We start from the raw sequence: 18234 nt of genomic DNA, 5'->3' as shown, positions 1-18234 counted from the left end.
AATTTCTCTTAGTGATGAGTTCATTAAAATACCTATTTATACACATAGTTTCTAAGAACCCAAGTGAGGGTTGGGTAAGGATCTGCCAGTGCCTTCATCAATTATATTATAAATATTACACATTTATTTCATCTAATGCAGTGAGACCAGCAGTTAGTGTTTATATGTTGCCTGTGCTATGAAATCGGCTCTCTGCTAAACATATTTGGTCAACTAAGCATAGTCACTGGGAATATCCACTGATGGCCAACAACACCAACTGAATCATCCAAATCAGCAAAGAGGACTGGTCCAGGGGATACAAATGAAGATTACACAGTCGTCTGACAAACTCTGGAGCTTTCCAATCTAACTATTGTCTAGAGAACCAAATAGTATAAAAAGAAGAACTATTAATGATAAAACTTTAGAAGAGGTTAGAAGAGAGATCAGTGAATCAAATACACCAAACTTTAAAGCAGGAAAGGTCCTTCTAGGTGAGACAGGAGCGTGCTCCCAGAATTTGAAGGATATATCACTACGTACATAGTCTCTGAACACACACCAGATGCCAGGCACCAGGACACAGTGTCAAAGGATATGGTGCCCACCCTCAATGGGTCTACAGTGCACAGGGGAAACAGACATGTAAATTATTCCAATAGGTACAGTTGCCAGATTTAGCAAACAGAAGTACAGAATATCCTGTTAAATTAAAATTTCTGATAAACAGTTAATAGCTTTTTTAGTATAGGTACATCCCACACAATATTGGGGACATACTTACATGAAAAATAATATTTATTTGTTTGAAATTCAAATGTAACTGTGCATTCAGTATTCGATCTGGTGACTCTAAATATAAATATAATGATTAAAGGGGGTATTAGGTACTACAAGAAAATATCCAAGAGGTGCAGACCTCAGAGGCCAAGTCAAAGAAGTATTACGGAAAAGGTAAGTCTAAAGCCAAATTTTTCCAAGGAGCAGAAGTCAGCCAGGCAAAGAGAGTATAGGAGCAGTTTGCACAAAGGCACCGGGGTTTGAGAAGGCAGGGCACACTTGGGGAAAAGCAAGGAGCTCAACAGGGATAGAATAAATGATAGGTTATAATCTCAGTAACTAAGAGAAAAGCCCAAGTCAGAATAACATCACAGGCTGAGGGATAAAGGGAGAAAAGAGAGTTCCTAAACACAGCAAGAAGCAGTCTGAAAAAGAAAAAGAAAACCCTGAGACCAAGAAGGAGAGAGAAGTGCAGAGACACATGCTGCAGGCAGGCCAAGGAAGAAAAGATCATTGACTAGGCCCACAGGGATGACATCAGTGACACTGACCAAAGCCATTCCAGTAGAATGTGATGGCGCCAGGGTGAGAAAGCTCATGGAGGTGGCAAGAATAAGAGAACCCAAGGGCAGACATTGCATTCAAAAATTTGATTGTGAAAAAAGTATCATGCTTAGACCTGGACAGACAAGGAAGTGGCCTGGGCTCTGAACTTTGAAGAGGGCCCCAGTTTGTCACCCTTTCAGCTCCACTTACGTCCTGTGGCTGAGGGGACATGTTCACATAGAGCCTGCACATTCCTCTAGGCCCTGAAATTCTTTACTCAAATGGAACCAAAACTGTGATCAGAGACTACGCCAGCTTCTTCCTAAGTCTCTCTTTCCAAGAGTCAGCCATGCCCCTAGCATGCTCATCCTTAAGCTGAGGCACAGCTCAGGGCCTACTGTTAGGCATGCAAGGATGTAGAGGGATCTTGGACATGTGCTTGAGGTATCCACACTCTTGGATGCATGACCATTTGTGATGCAGGATGGAGTCAGCATGGGAAGTGGAGTGGGGTATGTCACAGGCTTCCTCCTTTGATCTTATCTCACAAAAGTTAGAGGAAATATGTCAGAAGAAGTTGTTAGTGATGAACATAAGGCCAAGAGATGATGATTTTGAAAATGAGCACTATTTGATATTTTGTTTTGTTCTTTTAAAGTAAACTCTATGCCCCGCATGGGGCTTGAACTCACAAGCCTCAGATCCAGAGTCACATGCTCTACCAATTAAGCCAGCCAGGTGACCCAAAAATGAGCATTATTTCAAAGAATCTGTAGTAAAGGGGATACTGAAGCTATAGGTAGGGAGAATAATGAAAAAGTGAGGAATTCAGTGGCAAATATTTCCAAGAAAAAAACAATTACAGAAGTGTGGACAGGGTTATGGGACTAAAGGAGAAATGTTAATGCACCCAAAGACTAGCAACAGTGAGAAGCCATTATGTCCCATCTCTGGGCCTGAAAGAACAATAGGTTGGCAAGAAAATATTGCCAGAGCCCAGGGAGCTTGTGAGCTGTGGCTGTAGTCACTCCCAGAAATTCAACACAGCAAGAAGAAAGCAGTAACAATAAATGCCTGACCTTTCTCTCCCCCTGCCCTTGACTTGGTGTCATTGCCTCCCATGGACTGAAACCCACTAGAAGAAACCAGCCAGCAAGGTATCCTGGAGCCAAGGCATTGCCTAGAGGCCAGCCTCTTAGGGCCAAAGCATGGGGAGAAGGGCTGGAAGTAGATTTGGAAGAGCAGAAAGATTATAAGTAACTAATACTGTCCCCAGGGAGGCAGGAGAGGCCTGAACTCGGTGGCAACGTGCACAGAAAGGAGAGTAGGTTGGCAGGAAGGAAACGGAAGGCATTTCTGTCGAATAATAATCTCTTTTTCTCTCCACAGTTAGAGAAGGAGTCGTCAGTGAATGAGGGTAAGCAGGCAAGGGAATGTTTGGGTTTAATTCTCATAGATGGCAGTTGGCTTAAGGCCCTTGTGCAAAACAGACAATACCCTAAGATAAGACTATTTTCCCCAGCCCTTCTCAGTGGAAGAGGATGTCACATTCTCCTAAGCCTCCCTCTCCTTCTCCTGCACTAGCAGAGTCACAGAGCAGATAAAAGTCTTGGGGGATTTTTCCTTCTCTCTTTCCTGAAATAACCTCCAGCACTACCTCAGCCTGGAGCCCACATATCTCCAGCAACTTAGAGGCCCACCCACCTCAGAACACTTTGCTCTCAAATACTGATTCCTGATTCAAACTTGCCTCCTTATCCAATAGGATTCTCCTCTGACCAAATCAAGCCCCCCTACCTGTTACAAGAAATGTATTTTTTAAAACTAATTTTCACCACATTAAAAAGAACTAGTGGTCTTACCTCGAATCCTCCCGTGGGTATCTGGATTTGGAAACTACCTCTTCGTCCCAAAAGATCAATCTCTAAATTTCAAACAGAGAAAATGAGCTGAAGAGTTGGGGATGTTTAGAGACAAGGATATTTTCCTCTCTACCGCCTCCAACCAAATGTCCCTAAATCTACAAATAACTCCTCTTCCTTCTATGTTTTAAAACAAACCATCTGGTTTGTTTGTTTGTTTGTTTGTTTGTTTTTAACAAAAGGGAAAGAAAAAGGAGAAGGTGAAGAAAGATTCTGTCTCCGAAATTCTAATAAGGGTGTCTCAGTGCATAGGCAAACATCTTTATTCCCTTGCAGGCTCTGAAATGTTGGACAAGATGGGATTTAACATCAAGACAACAAGCCCCAGAGGTAGCTCGAGGACTGATCTAAGACTTCTCACACCCACTCCAAGTAAACTAGACCAGGCTTCTCGGGAGTCCCGTTTCTGAAGTGTGTGTGTGGTGGTGAGCAGTGGACGCGTTCATGGCTCCAGGATCTGTCACCCAGCCCACTAGACCGCCAATTCCCCTGCACCCCAGGGGCCAGCTCCACGCCGACACAAAACCAGCCTCGCTCTGAGGCATCTGCTCCCCATCCTGGAGTCCTTGGGGACTAGAAAGAAGGAGGAATCGATTTCATATTCTCTTCTCCCTCCCGCCGTCCACAAAAGCAGCTCTTTCAGGCCCCGAGAAAGGTCCTGTACCCTTTCCCACCCAGCGCCCGTCAGCGAACTTCACCTTCATCCAAGCCGCTTTACCCAGAAAGACCCTGGGACGGGAAATCAATAGCTCCAGCTTGAGGCGAGGGTAAGGGCCTGGGGGTGGGGGAGATGGGGGCGGACTGGCGGGGAGGCGGCGGGGCGGTGAGGAAAGGGTTCGCTGTGGGGCCGCAACGGGTAATTACAGCAGCTGAAAGGCGCCGCCCAGCACCGGGGGAGCGTGTCAGGGAGAATCACCTGTTTTACACCTGGCGACGGGCCACTGCTAGTGGCGGGACCAGCACCGAAGAGGGGCGCTCTCAGGGGCGGGAGGAGGGTGCGGGTCAGTTCACCCCGCAGGCCTCGCGGGCCGGGCAGCCCCAGGGCTTTCCGCTCCGCACCCAGTGCATCACGAGACCCCGAGGGCGCAGAAAGCGCGCAGGCGCAGTTCTCCGGGGTCAGCCGCCCCGCCCGGAAGCCTGTGGCGCTCTGGGAGCTCCTTCCCTCCGCTCGCGGCGCGCCCTGGGGACCTAGAATGCCGTCTTTCCAGTGGCCCGAGGGGCCGGACGCTGGGAGCTGCTGGGGCCCGCGGTGGGGCGACAAAGAGCTGAGCGTTTTAAAAACTTTAGGTCAGACCTGAAAGGGCCTACCGAGAGCTCGCTAGGGCAGTCCCTCATTTTACACACAGGCACGGCGAGACCCAGGAGACGAGAACTATCCTTAAACACACCCAGTAAAGTGAAGTGGATCCGAATGTGAGTTAAAAGGATATTTAACCTGCAGCCTGAGGAGAGCTGGCCAAGCAAGGAAAAGGAAGGCCATTTATTTTTAAGGCGAGAGAGAGACAAACATTATCAGCTTTGAAAAGAAACAATACAAAATTGATGTCCCAGACAAAGGGGGGGGGGCGGTGGTGATGGAGAGAAAAAGTACTCAAGGCCCGGCTCTTCTAAATTTAATTTTGATTATTTTGAATGGGCTGAGATCGCCTCTCCCGGCGCCTCACCGTGTTAATACCGCTGGGCCACAGCGTCCGAGCCCGAGTTAAAGTAAACTCTCGCCAGCCGGACACTGCGCTCCGAGCTGCTCTACAGAGATCCTCTTTCTTCGGGTTAAAAAAAGAAGAAGAAGAAAAAGAAAATACAAAAAACCCACAAAAAAACACAACACACAGTTAACCACCTGTCAGGGCTGAGGATACAATGAGGCTCCTCGAAAAAGAGCTTTTCATGCATGCGTAATATATTTGTTCAGCTATTCACTTAATGAAGCTGATAAATGTGATGCAAGACAATAGTCAAGTTAATCTATTTAGTAAAATGTTTTGAGACTTTCAGGCTACGTTAAGGAGAGGAGCGTTGGGCGACATTTTCATTTAAATGCGCTCATCTCCCCTCTTAGGCTGCACAAGGGGGTTCAGGCAATCTATGTGAATATAATTTCTTATAAATGTGTCTTTAATGGGTTTAATTCACCCTTGCCAGCTGTTTTGGGGGCTATTTTGTAAGAGCAAAACAAACGTTTCAGGCTTGGAAAGCTAGTTAAAATTAGTTTCGGTCAGCGAGGCCAAGCTATATTTCCTGCAAACCATCTGCTTGATTGGCACAATAGAAGGATTTTCAAGGAAAAAAAAAGGGGGGGGGTGAGTGTGAAAGGAATGAGGGGTGGGGGGAGACGCTAGAAAGGGGTGGGGAGGCCGGTAGTTCCTTGTGGCCTATTCTGAAGGTGAACCCCTTTAGAGGTGTCTTAATAGAGCGGGTTGCCTAGAGGGCTGGGGCGACTAGAAGGCTCTTTGAGCCCAAACCTTGTCGCCCTCCTCCTTTGCCTAGCCTGTCAGCTCCCTCTTCTCCCGAGAAGCAAAGAAGCCAGGCTTTGCGCACTCCTTTGCGTCGCCCCCGTCCCGCATCCTGCCAAACTTTCAAGACGAACTCCAAGTGTTGGCAGCTCCTACCCAGAGCGCCGAGGCCTGGGGGTTCAAATCCTTGCAAAGTGCTACCTTGGGGTCCCAACCTTCCCGAACTTCTCTCTCGTTAACTTTTCGGAAGGCAGGGAGTCTTAAGCCCACTCTCTACATCGCAGGCACCTCACCTACCTCCGCGTGGCCTGCGCTTACCAGGGTGCACTGGCTGCGGAGTGCCCCACGACCGGGAGAGCGAGGCGCGTGGGGCTGGGACCCGCCCTCTCTCCACTGGCGGAGAGGAAAGAAATTCCCAGAGAAGGTTCCAAGAGTCTACCCTACGGTCCCAGGAAGGCTTCTGAGGCTTTAGCCTCATAAGGCCCAGGAGTCCCGGCCATCTCAGCCGCGGGCTCCCCGCGCGAGCAGTAGCGTCGTGGGGCAGGCAAGCATCTTAACGCCAGCCAGGGCCTCGGAGTCTCACTTTTCCACTCGCGTTTTTTTCCCTTGAAAGAGAAATAGACAACCCAGCTCTGGGAGAGAGGACGTGAGTGACTTCTTTGAAATACACTTGAAGATAACGACATTACCATGAATGGCAGGACGCACAAAACCCCAAGGGCTCAGGTCAAACGGCATTAGTCACAGGTCTTAGCAGCCGCCGCAGCGCCGCGCAGCCCCTTAGGCTATCGCGGGGTTTGAAAAGACGCGTTCAAGGAGATCACTTAAAGTAAGATCCTTTCGTCCGATTTCTTGCTTCCTTAGGATTTATTCTGCCTTTTCACGGAGGGCCAGCCCTCGCCCCCGCCCTCACTTTTCCTCTTTGCGCCTTAGGAATGCTTCAGGGGGCTCTGCAGACAGACCACTGGAAGCAGAGTCCACGTGGATCGCAGCAAGGGGTTGCTTCCAAAATGTCAGGGCCCCTTTTAAAAAGCAGATAAGTTAGCAGCAGTTAGTCTATAGTAAGGTAGAACGACCGGGATGCGTGTATGTGTGTGTGTGTGTGTGTGTGTGTGTGTGTGTACTGGGGGGAGGTGCGGGCGCCCGCGCGCGCGCATGTGGGAGTGGTAGTAGGGGCGCTTGGAGCGTGTAGGTGGGCAAGATAATAACTAAAAACTACACCCAGAGAAATGCTCTAGGAGGAGAGGAGGCCTAGGGAAGAGGATGGCACTAAGAGGGCTCCAGACTGGCTTTGACTTCTTAGCGCGCCTCCCCGCCCCCCCCCCCCACAAAAAAACCTTGCAAACGGAAGCGCTATTCCGACCCCCCAGAAGACTGGGCAAGCGCTTCATTGATAGGTAATCCAACACCTGTAGTCATCCCTTTCTTCCCCTTCGGGAACTGACTACAGTTCCCGGAGGGGAGGAAAGGAAAGAGGGAGGAAGGTGAGAGGCGGAGGAGAATTGGATCTGAGAAGAGTTGGAGGGAGAGAATGCAAAACCAGAGCCGGTCTCCCAGCTTCCAGAAAGCAGCTGGGGACAAGGGTAGTGGGGAATTGATAGCGACGGAAAACTTTGTCTTATGGCAAACTTAAAGTGCAGGTGCTCAAGCAGTTTAGACTTTCCACCCCTATTTTATTGTAAAACTTCAAAAACAAACTTCCAAGGTTTGTCATGTCCCCCCACCTTTCCCGGGAACTCCAATTAACTGGAACAATACATTTCGCATATTTAAAGAGCCACTTATTTAAAAGTTGTTCCTTTCCTTAGAGGTTTTCAGCTGCCTGCTGCCCAGTACGCCTCCATAAGCATCATAGGCTCAGAAACTCCATACTTGCGTCATCTTCGAGCATTATAATTCGGCTCCAGAGCCTGGCCCTAAATAACTTTTTAATTTGAATCAAGGGAGAGCTTTAGCGGGCTCTGTTTCTGGTTTAATGTGATATAAATCACAGATGCACTTTTATTGAATGGTTAAAGCAGCGACATGGAGATCATCAACACAAAACGCCCTGAACAAAACCATCGAGAGAAATAAAGCTGGTTAATAAGATTTTTGAGAAAGCTTTGTGTTAAAAAGCAAAAAGGAAAACCAGCTGAAGGTGACAGTTAGTTCATGGTTAATAGGATCAGGGCAGCCTGGCGGGGCTGCACACTTCTCTTTGGGGAGGTTCAGCCACACCAAAGAAATGAATGGGACATTTAACACATCTGTTATCTCGCCGAACAGAGAAACTGGGGAATGGAGGTTCAGCGCCACCCTAGACCCAGCCCAGAGTAAAGGGAAGGACTGTCTCCAAGAAGATTCTCGTTTGGGGCCCCAGATTAAGCATAGACTCTCCTGACTGTGGGCCAGCATTCTTGGGAATGGCATTCTTCCCACTGCTTTCACGTGCTTGTGCACTGCAGTTAATTAGGAGGCTGCAAAACTTTGGCCAAGTTAAGCAATAGGTAGAACCCTCAACTTTCACTGCTATGGTTTTAACAGTCCAGGCTGCAAGTTACAAATGAAACTGCAGAAAGCTCTTTGAGGTTGGAAAGGAGCCAGGGTAGCGTTTCAGCGTTCTAGTCACCTGGCTTGAGGCTGCTTCCGGAAGGAGTAAGTCCTATGTGCAAGTGGAATACTGCCGCCTAGCCTTGGTCGTTTGCTGCTTTCTGATCCTTTACGAGACCAGCAAGCTGTGAAGTGCTCCTCAGTGACACTTCTACAGAAATGTCGCTGAAAATCGTTTTAAGTTGCTGGGAGTTTGCAGAAGGAGACACGTTTTATCATTCAGGTATCTCCCAGCTCTCTCAAACTCCATTAGTTTCCCGACACAAAGGAAGCAAAGACCTCCCCCTCCATCCTTATGGACTCACATCCAATAACCCCAAAGCATTCATTCCAATCTCCCTGTGTTGTTAGAATGGCACCCCACAAACACTGATTTTACCCGCCCCTCACATCTGCTTTATGCCTCAGCTGGAGTAGCGTGTAGGGTTAGAGACTGAAGAAGCGAGTATATTTTCATGTTCACTGACTTGAAATTTTCCATTGCCCACCCCACAAGGGGAAGGGTTATTTTACTGATTGCCTGGAGATGAATTTCTATGAATATTTATTGATTTATTTTCCAGGCTCAGCAGGGGAGCTGCAAATAAATTTAGTGCGTTCTTTAAATAATTCCTTTTCTATGAGGCAAGATGTCATCTGAAACTTCTAAATAGGCATTTAATTAGCCCGGGTGTTGCTTCGGAACAAAAACTCCCGGCGAGAGCTTTGGGGGCGCACTGTATTGCAAAGAGGCGGTCGATATGCAGAATTGATGCGCGCCAGCCTTTGTTGCCGGCCCATTGTGCGGGCCATGCTTATGAAGACTAATCCAATCATAAATTGCACCCCTGCGCCAATCAGAGCGCCCAGAGCCTCCGGCGAATGAAGCTCGAGTGGAGAACTTTGTTGAACTTCATTGTCAGAGCTGTCACTTTTCAAAGCGCTTTAACGGGCGGGCCACTATAAAACCATCACCTCGACGGGAGGATCACGGAGGACTCGCAGACGCCCAAGTGGGATCGTTACTTGGAGACGTTTGCCCAAGAGAGAGGACACTGCGGGGGCGGGAGGGGCGGGAAGAGAGGCTTTTACCCTCCGGCCACTGGAAGAAGGCTTTTTCCGCCCGCCCTGCGCCGAACATGATGTTCCCAGGCCTCCTCGCACCCCCCGCGGGGTACCCCAGCCTCCTGCGCCCCACGCCCACCTTAACGCTGCCCCAGTCCCTGCAGTCGGCATTTTCTGGCCACTCCAGCTTCCTGGTGGAGGATCTGATTCGCATCAGCCGGCCTCCGGCTTACCTGCCCCGCAGTTTACCCACCGCCAGCATGTCGCCCCCTAGGCAGGGGGTCCCCACGACTCTCACAGACACCGGGACCTCAGACCTGGGCTCCCCGAGTCCGGGCAGTCGACCAGACGGCTCACCTCAGACGGCCGCCTCACCTGCCAACGAGCCCACGTTTCTGAAGTTTGGGGTTAACGCCATCCTCTCCTCAGCGCCCAGAACAGGTAAGTGAGCGCAAAACGCACTGGTCAAGGTGCGAGTACTTCTGGCCTCGGTTTCCTGTATGCAGCAATTACCCACTCACACATCAACTCACATACTTACGCAAGATCCCCGAAGCCTCACGTCGCGCACTGTGAGACTTAAGTCCAGCCAATTCCTGGGAAGAAAAGCTCCAGGTTCGCCCCACCCTCATAATGAACTTGAGCACCTGCAGTCGTAGAGAGCGTGCGCCCCTAGGCGTCTGTGTTTCTGCCCTCGAACTTCTGGAAGCCAGTTTTTAAAATCCCAGACAATATATTTACTAGTTTAGCTAGTATTCTGGACCTGCAATTCTTTTCTTCCTCTCCCCAATACGACATATCTCTCTAGTGCCCAGGATGAGACTGGGGACGGGCCGATTCTGAGGTGGCAGATCGCGTGGGGACGGCGGGGGGGGGGGGGGGGGGGGAGGATACTCACAGATGGCACAATGTTAGGGGAAGATTTCTTTTATTCTGCCAAAACACCGAGGAAAATGCCTTTGAAGCCAGCCGAAGGATTAATGATATCATGTATTTAATGTTCTGTACAATAATCAAGTACTTAATCAAATTCCCTGTCTCCCTCCTTTTCATTCTTCCTTTATTCTCTGCCAGAAACATCCCCCGCCTTGCTCCAGAGCGTTCCTCCCAAGACTTTCGCCTTTCCCTACTTCGAAGGCTCCTTCCAGCCTTTCATCAGATCTTCTTATTTCCCAGGTAGGTCTCATCCCCCTTCCCTGCCGTCCCCCATCGCTCCCTTGCTCCGAAGCCATATTTCTCCGTCCACCCCTCGGGGTTATGCTCTGGTTCAGAGGTTGCGAGGCGTACAACATTCACGAATCCGTCGCGCCAATTTGATGCCCTATTTAGCACAAGCAGTGACTGCTTGACACTTTGCACCAATTCCCTGCTCTACAAATTAGCAGGAATTGTCATGGTCCCAATTTGAGGCGGTTCCCTTCCCGGCGAGGAGCTGTTGGCATCCCTTCACGCCGCCGTTTTCCCACAGAGTCAGTGCACTTGGCCACGATTCCCCACAAAGGTTTCAGCACCATGACCAATTGGTCAGCTCCTCGGGCAACCACACACAGATCGGCCCTCGCCCCTCCACGCCGCCGAGAGACACCTACCAGCCGGGGCTAATTTCTCTTTAAGACTCATTCAGGGCTTGGGGCTTTTCACAAGACCACATGGGGTGCCCTCTTGTGTGGGATGCCTGGGGTCGCCCAGGGGGAGGGGGACTAGATCCTCCCACAACCCCAACCTTCTATTTCCAACCTGATTTCCCAACCTCTTCTCAGACCCTTCCCCCACCGCCTTATCTTTTTAAAGACTTTGAGCTTGTAACATAAGAAGTCTGAGGGAAGCCTGCAGTTGGGTCCCAGTCTAAAGGAGAAACACCTTAACACAGTTTATGGGAGGTTTTCATCCTGCAAACCTAGTAGTGACTCAAACTATAGCTCAAAACTCTGAAACCAGTGGAGACTCAGTGGAGACAGAGGAGAGCCTATAAAGAGAAGAGAGACTGGGCATGGACGGTGGGGGATGGGTAAAACCACGACAACACTCCCAAATATCAGCGAAAGAAACATGCAATTGATTTTTAAAAGGGGGAGAAAGAATTCACCAACAGCCCCCCCACCACTATTCACGCTGCTGCTGATAATGGAATTTGCTCCCTTTCTCCCTCATCTCAATGCTCTAACAAAAACAACCCGGGCTTTATAAATAGCTTTTCATGTCCATTTAATGAAAATGATTCCGGGAAGAGAAGCCTCTGCCATCAGTATTCTCCCAATGGTCTTGGCCTGCAGTTGTGTTTAGTTTGAAAGTGTAAATCTCTTTTGTCCCAGTAATATATGGCTTTCGCTGCTTGTCCTCAGTCTTTTTCTGTTAGTTCATTACTACACAATTACCATTCACGCTTCATTAGAGTCTCTGTTTCTTTTTGTTTTTTTTTTTCCCTCCCTTAAAGCAAAACTCTCCCCCTTTTTATCATGCCAATACCCATTGGGGAGCGGTCAATGTGCTAATTAGCTGCCACTTTTCATGTATTCGGGCCGAATTCTTTACGTTTGTGGGGGAGGGGAGGAAAGATTAATATGAAAAAGATGAATGCTGATTGGATTTTTCAAAAAAAAAAAAATCCAAAGCGGATTTTCTTCTGTCAAATCGGTAAAGTACTTCCTTTTCATCTAAAGAATACAAAAGCCACCAAGGTGAAAAAAAGCTTAAGGGGGAAACCCAGTGGCATCCTCTGTATATTTTATCTTTATTTTTGTAATTTATGTTTTTCTGTTGTTAGTTTAGCTGATACATGTAGGTTTGCCCCCTTGAGACTGTTCCCCTGAGACCGTTGAATGTAAAAATGAAACAGGCTATTGTAGGGGCTGTTTTCTGTGTTTCCGTGGTTTTACCTAATCCGGGTTTGCTTGGTTGAAAGGGAAAGTTATTTGGGCGGAAAGCGCCTTTCACTCTCGCAGGTTTGTAGGTTCCTGCCCTATTCTCCAAGAGGAGAAAAAGGGGAGCTTTAAAGAGATGAAGGGATCAGAGAGAAAAACCGAGGGAGGCCCCTAGAGAGGAGCAGACGCTACTGCCCCGGCGGGACGCCGCCCACTCACTCGCAACCCCTCACTCCCACCCCTCCGCAGCGTCCTCAAGCGTTGTGCCCATCCCGGGGACCTTCTCCTGGCCGCTTGCGGCCCGCGGCAAGCCTCGCCGGGGCATGCTGCGCCGAGCCGTGTTCTCCGACGTACAGCGCAAGGCGCTGGAGAAGATGTTCCAGAAGCAGAAGTACATCAGCAAGCCCGACCGCAAGAAGCTGGCGGCCAAGTTGGGCTTGAAAGACTCACAAGTGAGAGCGGTCTCCTCCCAGCCCCCAGCCCCCACGCTTCACCCCTCCCCCAGGCATGGTACAACTGGGAGGGTTCTCTGAGACCAGTTCGGTCCCATTGTTCGGATGGGGAAAGTAAGGTGCACCCGCCAGCTTCCTTGAGGCTTGTAGGGACAGCCCACTTCTCTCCCGGTCTCTTCACTCCACGCCCGGCTCAGCGCCCCCCACCCCTCGCGGACATCAGGGTCAGAGGTCAGAGGATGGGGCTAGAGCAGCGAGGAGCTGAAGAGGAAGTGAGGGTAGGGTGAGTGCCTTGAGCCATCTGAACCCACGTCAGGGTGTGGGCAGCGGGCAAGGAGAGGAAAGACAGAGCCTCCTACCTTCCCAGGCCGTCTTGCCGGCGCCCACCCCCCACCCCCGGGCCTTGGTGTGAAGGACCTACGCTAACCTCTGCTTGTCCCCCACTCCCTCTCCCCGACCCCCCGCGCCCCAGGTGAAAATCTGGTTCCAGAACCGACGCATGAAGTGGCGGAACTCCAAGGAGCGTGAACTCCTGTCTAGCGGGGGCTGCCGAGAGCAGACCCTTCCCACCAAACTCAATCCGCACCCAGACCTCAGTGACGTTGGCCAGAAGGGCCCAGGGGACGACGAAGAGGAAGACGAGGGCCGGGGCAGCCCCCGCCACCGCCTAGTCTATCACGCATCCCCCGACCCTCGGCACTTGCGGGACCCGCGGCTGGAAGGGCCGCTGCCCGCCTCGCCCGCGCACTCGAGCAGCCCCGGCAAGCCTTCGGACTTCTCTGATTCCGAGGAGGATGAGGAGGGCGAAGAGGAAGAGATCACCGTGTCTTAGAAGCCCTCCCCGAGGTCTGGGTACTGTTTAGAAGTGCTTTGAAATTGAAGAGGCGGGATTCCGTCTGCGCGTCCGCTTAATTCCGGTTGCCCAGACGCTGTGGCTCCCCTTTGCAGAACCATCACCTCGTCAGGGGCGCCCCAGCCCCTTCCATGGCCCAAAATGGCGCCCCCCCACTACCTCCCAACAGCTCTTTCCACATAAGTGAAACTTGGGTCTTGGTCCCAGCCTTAACTTTTCCACCAGAGCTCCTATCTTGCTTATTGCAAGCTATTTTAAACACAGTGGGGGTGTTCACACCAATAGCCTGGGTTTAGCAGTGAGCCAGGCTCTGCAGGTCCATAGCAAAACTCTTAATGGCAAAGGAAAAGAAGTTAGGAGTCACAACATCCCAGGCATATGACTCCAAGACCTCTGACTTCCTAGATGCCTCCACCTCCCTATCTTAGGTTGGAGGGTCACCTACCCAGCTAAATCTGTACACACACGCTCACAGACTCCTTCCGGTCTAAGGCACAGCATAAATAACAAGTCTTTTCTGTCATATCCCCAAGGCTCTCTGGACAAAGAAGTGAGTTGTTGAGGGAAAAGTCCATCTCTATTTCTTTATGCATGTTTTAAAGCTTTTAAAAAAAAATGTCCGTATCCACAGTATATGCACCAAGCACTCTACCTTGTGCCCTTTTATTATTTCTGGGGAGATTTCACTGACCTGAAAAGCTCTTGAGCACTGGGCATGATGTGAGCAGAGAGAGAACCCTCAAGCCTCTTTGATTTTGATTTTTTTTTTTTTTTACTGAACTTTGCTGTCTTTGCACAGCTTTTATGAACTGTACACTATTTTGTACACATGTGCTGTATGGATATTTTATACCAATGTTATTGTGAATGACTATAAAGGACTGATTAGACTTTCTTTTTTTTTTTTTGCAATGGCCTTTAAACTTTAAAAATGTAGCTGTTTAATTGCATAACTTATAAAGAAATACTTATTTTGTATTTTTACCTTGTACAGATTTTTATATATGTATATATGTACCAAATGAACAAATGCCAAATAAAAAGTAGAATGGACACAGTGGTCAAGTGATCTCATTAATTTATAGAGTATCTTAGTTGAAAGGGTTGGAGCTTCTAGTCTCCATGCTACTGGAATTTATAGAAGGTAAGCTGATATCCAAGAGGGGATGGCACATATCTAAGGCACCCCCCAGCTGCTTAGTGGCCAAGCTAGAACTAGAACCCATCTCTAACTCTGGGGCCAGTGCCTTTTCTCCTTGCCTGTACCATAAATAACCATAATTGCTATGGTGACAAGTAAAGTAGTTCCAGTAACATGGTATCAACAACTTGAGTCTGCGGTAATCCTTCTCCTCTTTTCTAAGGACTGAAATGATGCACTAAAAGAACTCAGTGAAAGGCAGTTCAATCTTATAATGCTTTCCCTTTCCCTCCTTGAAGGTTTTATAATTCCTGGTCCTCAGGGAAGCTCAAAGTTGCTCCTGACTTTTGTGTATGAACTGATTTTCTTAGGAATGTCATCTATAGCCATGACTTGGGAGCCCACACACAGACTCTGGATTGCCCAAGTGAAAATAAATTTCTTTAAAGACAAGCTTTCAACAGAAACAATGAATTTAACCAGCAACTTAGGGATAAAGAACATCAGGTAGAATGCTGGCAAGGGTTTCTGTATGCTTTAAGAGTTTGGTCTCTTAGCCACAGAGACCTGCATTTCTTTATTATCCGAACCCATGCCCCAACAGTGAGGGTGGGAAGAAGTTGCTCAGCTTAAATTTCAGTAGTTTGTATCATATTTAAAGTTTGACTTTTGCTATTCTCAGTGTAATTCTCTTTCTAAAAAACGAAAGGCCTCTCTCCAGATAAGATTCTGATATCCTCCCCTGTTGGGCCTGTCTCTGACACGGGTAATCACTACTTTTGTTATTGTTTAGACATGATCCTGGGAACTCAGAAAAAAAAAAATCTTCATTGTCATAATTGTCTTCATCTGCGAAACCCTCCACTTTTCCTCCTCAACGCATATGAAAGTACCTAGCACAACATTCTGTACATGGTAGGCGTACAAAATTTAGACAAGAAACTCTCTGCTCTGAGTGATTCAGGCGGTTTTTTCCTTCCCCCACTGCTCTTGCCTGGACATCCAGCGATGAGATCCTGAGCAGAAGCAGCTCGCTTTTCCCTCCCTGCTGGCCCAAGCCCACATTTCTTACTTACAGTCAAGAACTATTTTCAGGCATGGGGATGGATTAGTGTCTACACTTGGAGTCAAAGTCCTTCCGAGGCATGTTCATGTTCATTGCAGCTTTGTTCACAATAGCCGAGAGGTCGTCCCATTCACATCATTCATGTTCTTCACAATAGCTTCTGCAATCCAAATGTCCATCGATGGATGAATGAATACAGAAAATGTGGCATCTACACACAATAGATTATTATTCAGCTTTACGGAAAGAAATCTAGTCACATGCTCAACATGAATGAGCCTTGAGGACATTATGCTACATGAAATAAGCTAACAAGAAAAAGACAAGTACTATATGATGCCACTTATATTAGGTATCTAACACAAGCAAATTAATAGAAACAGAAAGTAGAATTGTGGTTGCCAAGGCCTGTGATAAGGGGGAATAGAGTTGTGCCATGCGCACAGAGTTTCAGTCTCACAACATGAGAAAGTCCTAGAGAATATGGCTAACATTGCTGAATGGCAAGTGACTAAGATATAAGATTTTATGTGTGTTTTTAAAATCTCAATTAAAATTATTTTTAATGTAAATAAATTGGAAAAATAACCTAGAACAGTTAAAATCCAGCAATGGTCAAAATTACAGCCAAATGAAAAAAAGTTGTGGTAAGCAATATTTTTTTTTTTAAAGATTTTTTTTTTTAATTTATTTGACAGAGAGAGATCACAAGTAGGCAGAGAGGCAGGCAGAGAGAGAGAGAGAGAGAGGAGGAAGCAGGCTCCCTGCTGAGCAGAGAGCCCAATGCGGGACTCGATCCCAGGATCCTGAGATCATGACTTGAGCCGAAGGCAGCAGCTTAACCCACTGAGCCACCCAGGCGCCCATGTGGTAAGCAATATTATAATACAATGTAGACTTCAAAGTAGGAAGCATTCTATGACAAAGTTTTTCTAAATTAAGAAAAGTTAATGGGACACTTGGCGGGTGCAGTCAGTACAGCATGCAACTCTTGATCTATGGGTTGTGAGTACGAGCCCCACATTGGGGGTAGAGTTTGTGTGAGTGAAAAAGAGAGAGACACCTTTTTCTTTTCCAGGTGGCATCAGGGAGAGTGCAGGAGAGAAGAAAAAGAAGGTTCCTACTGTGCCAGAAACCCTTTAAAAACTGCAAAAGAATTTCATGGAGTTGAAGATCAAGCATTTGAAAAGGAAGTTGGCCCTAAAGATGCTTTGAAAGGCAAGGAGGGAGATTATCTATGAAAAAGCTAAGCACTGGGGCACCTGGGTGGCTCAGTCGGGTTAGCATCTGCCTTCTGCTGGGGTCATGGTCCCCAGGTCCTGGGATCAACCCCACCTCAGACTCCCTGCTCAGTGGGGAGGCTGCCTCTCCCTCTCCCTGTGCTCTTCCCCCTGCTCATGCTCTCTCAGGCTCTCTCTCTGTCGAATAAACAAATAAAATCTTAAAAAAAGAAAAGAAAAGAAAAAGCTAAGCATTACCACAAGGAATCTAGGCAAACACTCAGAACTGAGATTTGAATGGGTCGGATGGCACAAAAAGATGGCGACTGCTGCGTACCTGCGCAACCCAAACTGGCATTTATCATCGGGTCCAAGCCAAGAGGTTTAAAAGGTGTTGAAGCTTCTTCCCCTTTGCCAGATCATCAATGGCCCTTTGTTAGGCTCACCAAGGCTTCAGTTAACATGCTAAGGATTGTGAGCCATATAGAGCAGGAGGGGACGCAGCCCTGAAGTCAGTGCATGAATTGATCCCCATGCATGGTTACAGCAAAATCAACAAGAAGAGAATGGTCCTGACAGAGAACACATTGATTGCTCCGTCTCTTGGTAAACACGGCATCATCTGCACAGAGGATGGGATTCATGAGATCTATACTGTTGGGAAAAGTGTCAAAGAGGCAAACAGCCTCTTATGGCCCTTCAGGTGCTCTTCTCCACAAGGGGGAATGAAGAAAAACATCACCCATCTTGTAGAAGAAGGAGATGCTGGCAACAGGGAAGACCAGATGAATAGACTTATTAGAAGGGTGAACTAAGGTACCCACCATGATTATTTTTGTAGTTGGGTCAGTTAGTAAACAACTATTTTTAAATTGGGGCAAAAAAGAAAAGAAAAAAGATAGAGGGAAAAAAGAAAAAGAGGGAGATAGAAAAAAAAAGAAAAAGAGAGAGAGAAGTTAAGGAAACCCAGAAAAGAAAAAAACTACTCTGTAGATTTTTTTTTTTTTAACCTGTACAGTACTGCCCGGTAATCACAGAGCTTTACATCTTGAGAACGATGTGTGTCACATTTTGGCTCATTTTCATGTCTTTTTTAGCTAAGAGTGTCACAGATGTGATGACTATGTTCTTTTTGCCCAGTTTCCTTAGTGGTGTGCGTAGTCACTAATGCATACTGGGTATCTGATATGTGTTGAGTGAATAAATAAATTAAAAGGAGAGACAGAGACACTCCAGAGTCTAGAACATAAGCCTGGAAATTAACGACCTTTCAAATGAGTTGAAGGATAACTTAGGTCAAAAATGAAGAAAAAGAGACTAAA

At 47.9% G+C, this 18234-nt stretch overlaps 1 protein-coding gene and 1 pseudogene across 1 annotated transcript; both read left to right on the top strand.

Annotated features, from left to right (window-relative positions):
• The first annotated feature begins 9157 nt into the window (after positions 1–9157).
• Positions 9158–14515, top strand: DBX1 (developing brain homeobox 1). Its single transcript, XM_032360031.1, has 4 exons — positions 9158–9760; positions 10394–10495; positions 12430–12632; positions 13105–14515. Exons 1-4 carry the CDS (start codon positions 9394–9396, stop codon positions 13462–13464), a joined length of 1032 nt encoding a protein of 343 aa, XP_032215922.1. The 5' UTR covers positions 9158–9393; the 3' UTR covers positions 13465–14515.
• Positions 14516–16796: 2281 nt separating this feature from the next.
• On the top strand, positions 16797–17727 carry LOC116600047 (annotated as a pseudogene).
• The last annotated feature ends 507 nt before the right edge of the window (positions 17728–18234 follow it).

This window comes from Mustela erminea, chromosome 9 (assembly GCF_009829155.1).
Source record: "Mustela erminea isolate mMusErm1 chromosome 9, mMusErm1.Pri, whole genome shotgun sequence".
In the NCBI taxonomy this organism is placed as follows: Eukaryota; Metazoa; Chordata; class Mammalia; order Carnivora; family Mustelidae; genus Mustela; species Mustela erminea.
The sequence above is the reverse complement of the archived record's forward strand: the minus strand, read 5'-3'. Positions and strand labels throughout refer to the sequence as shown.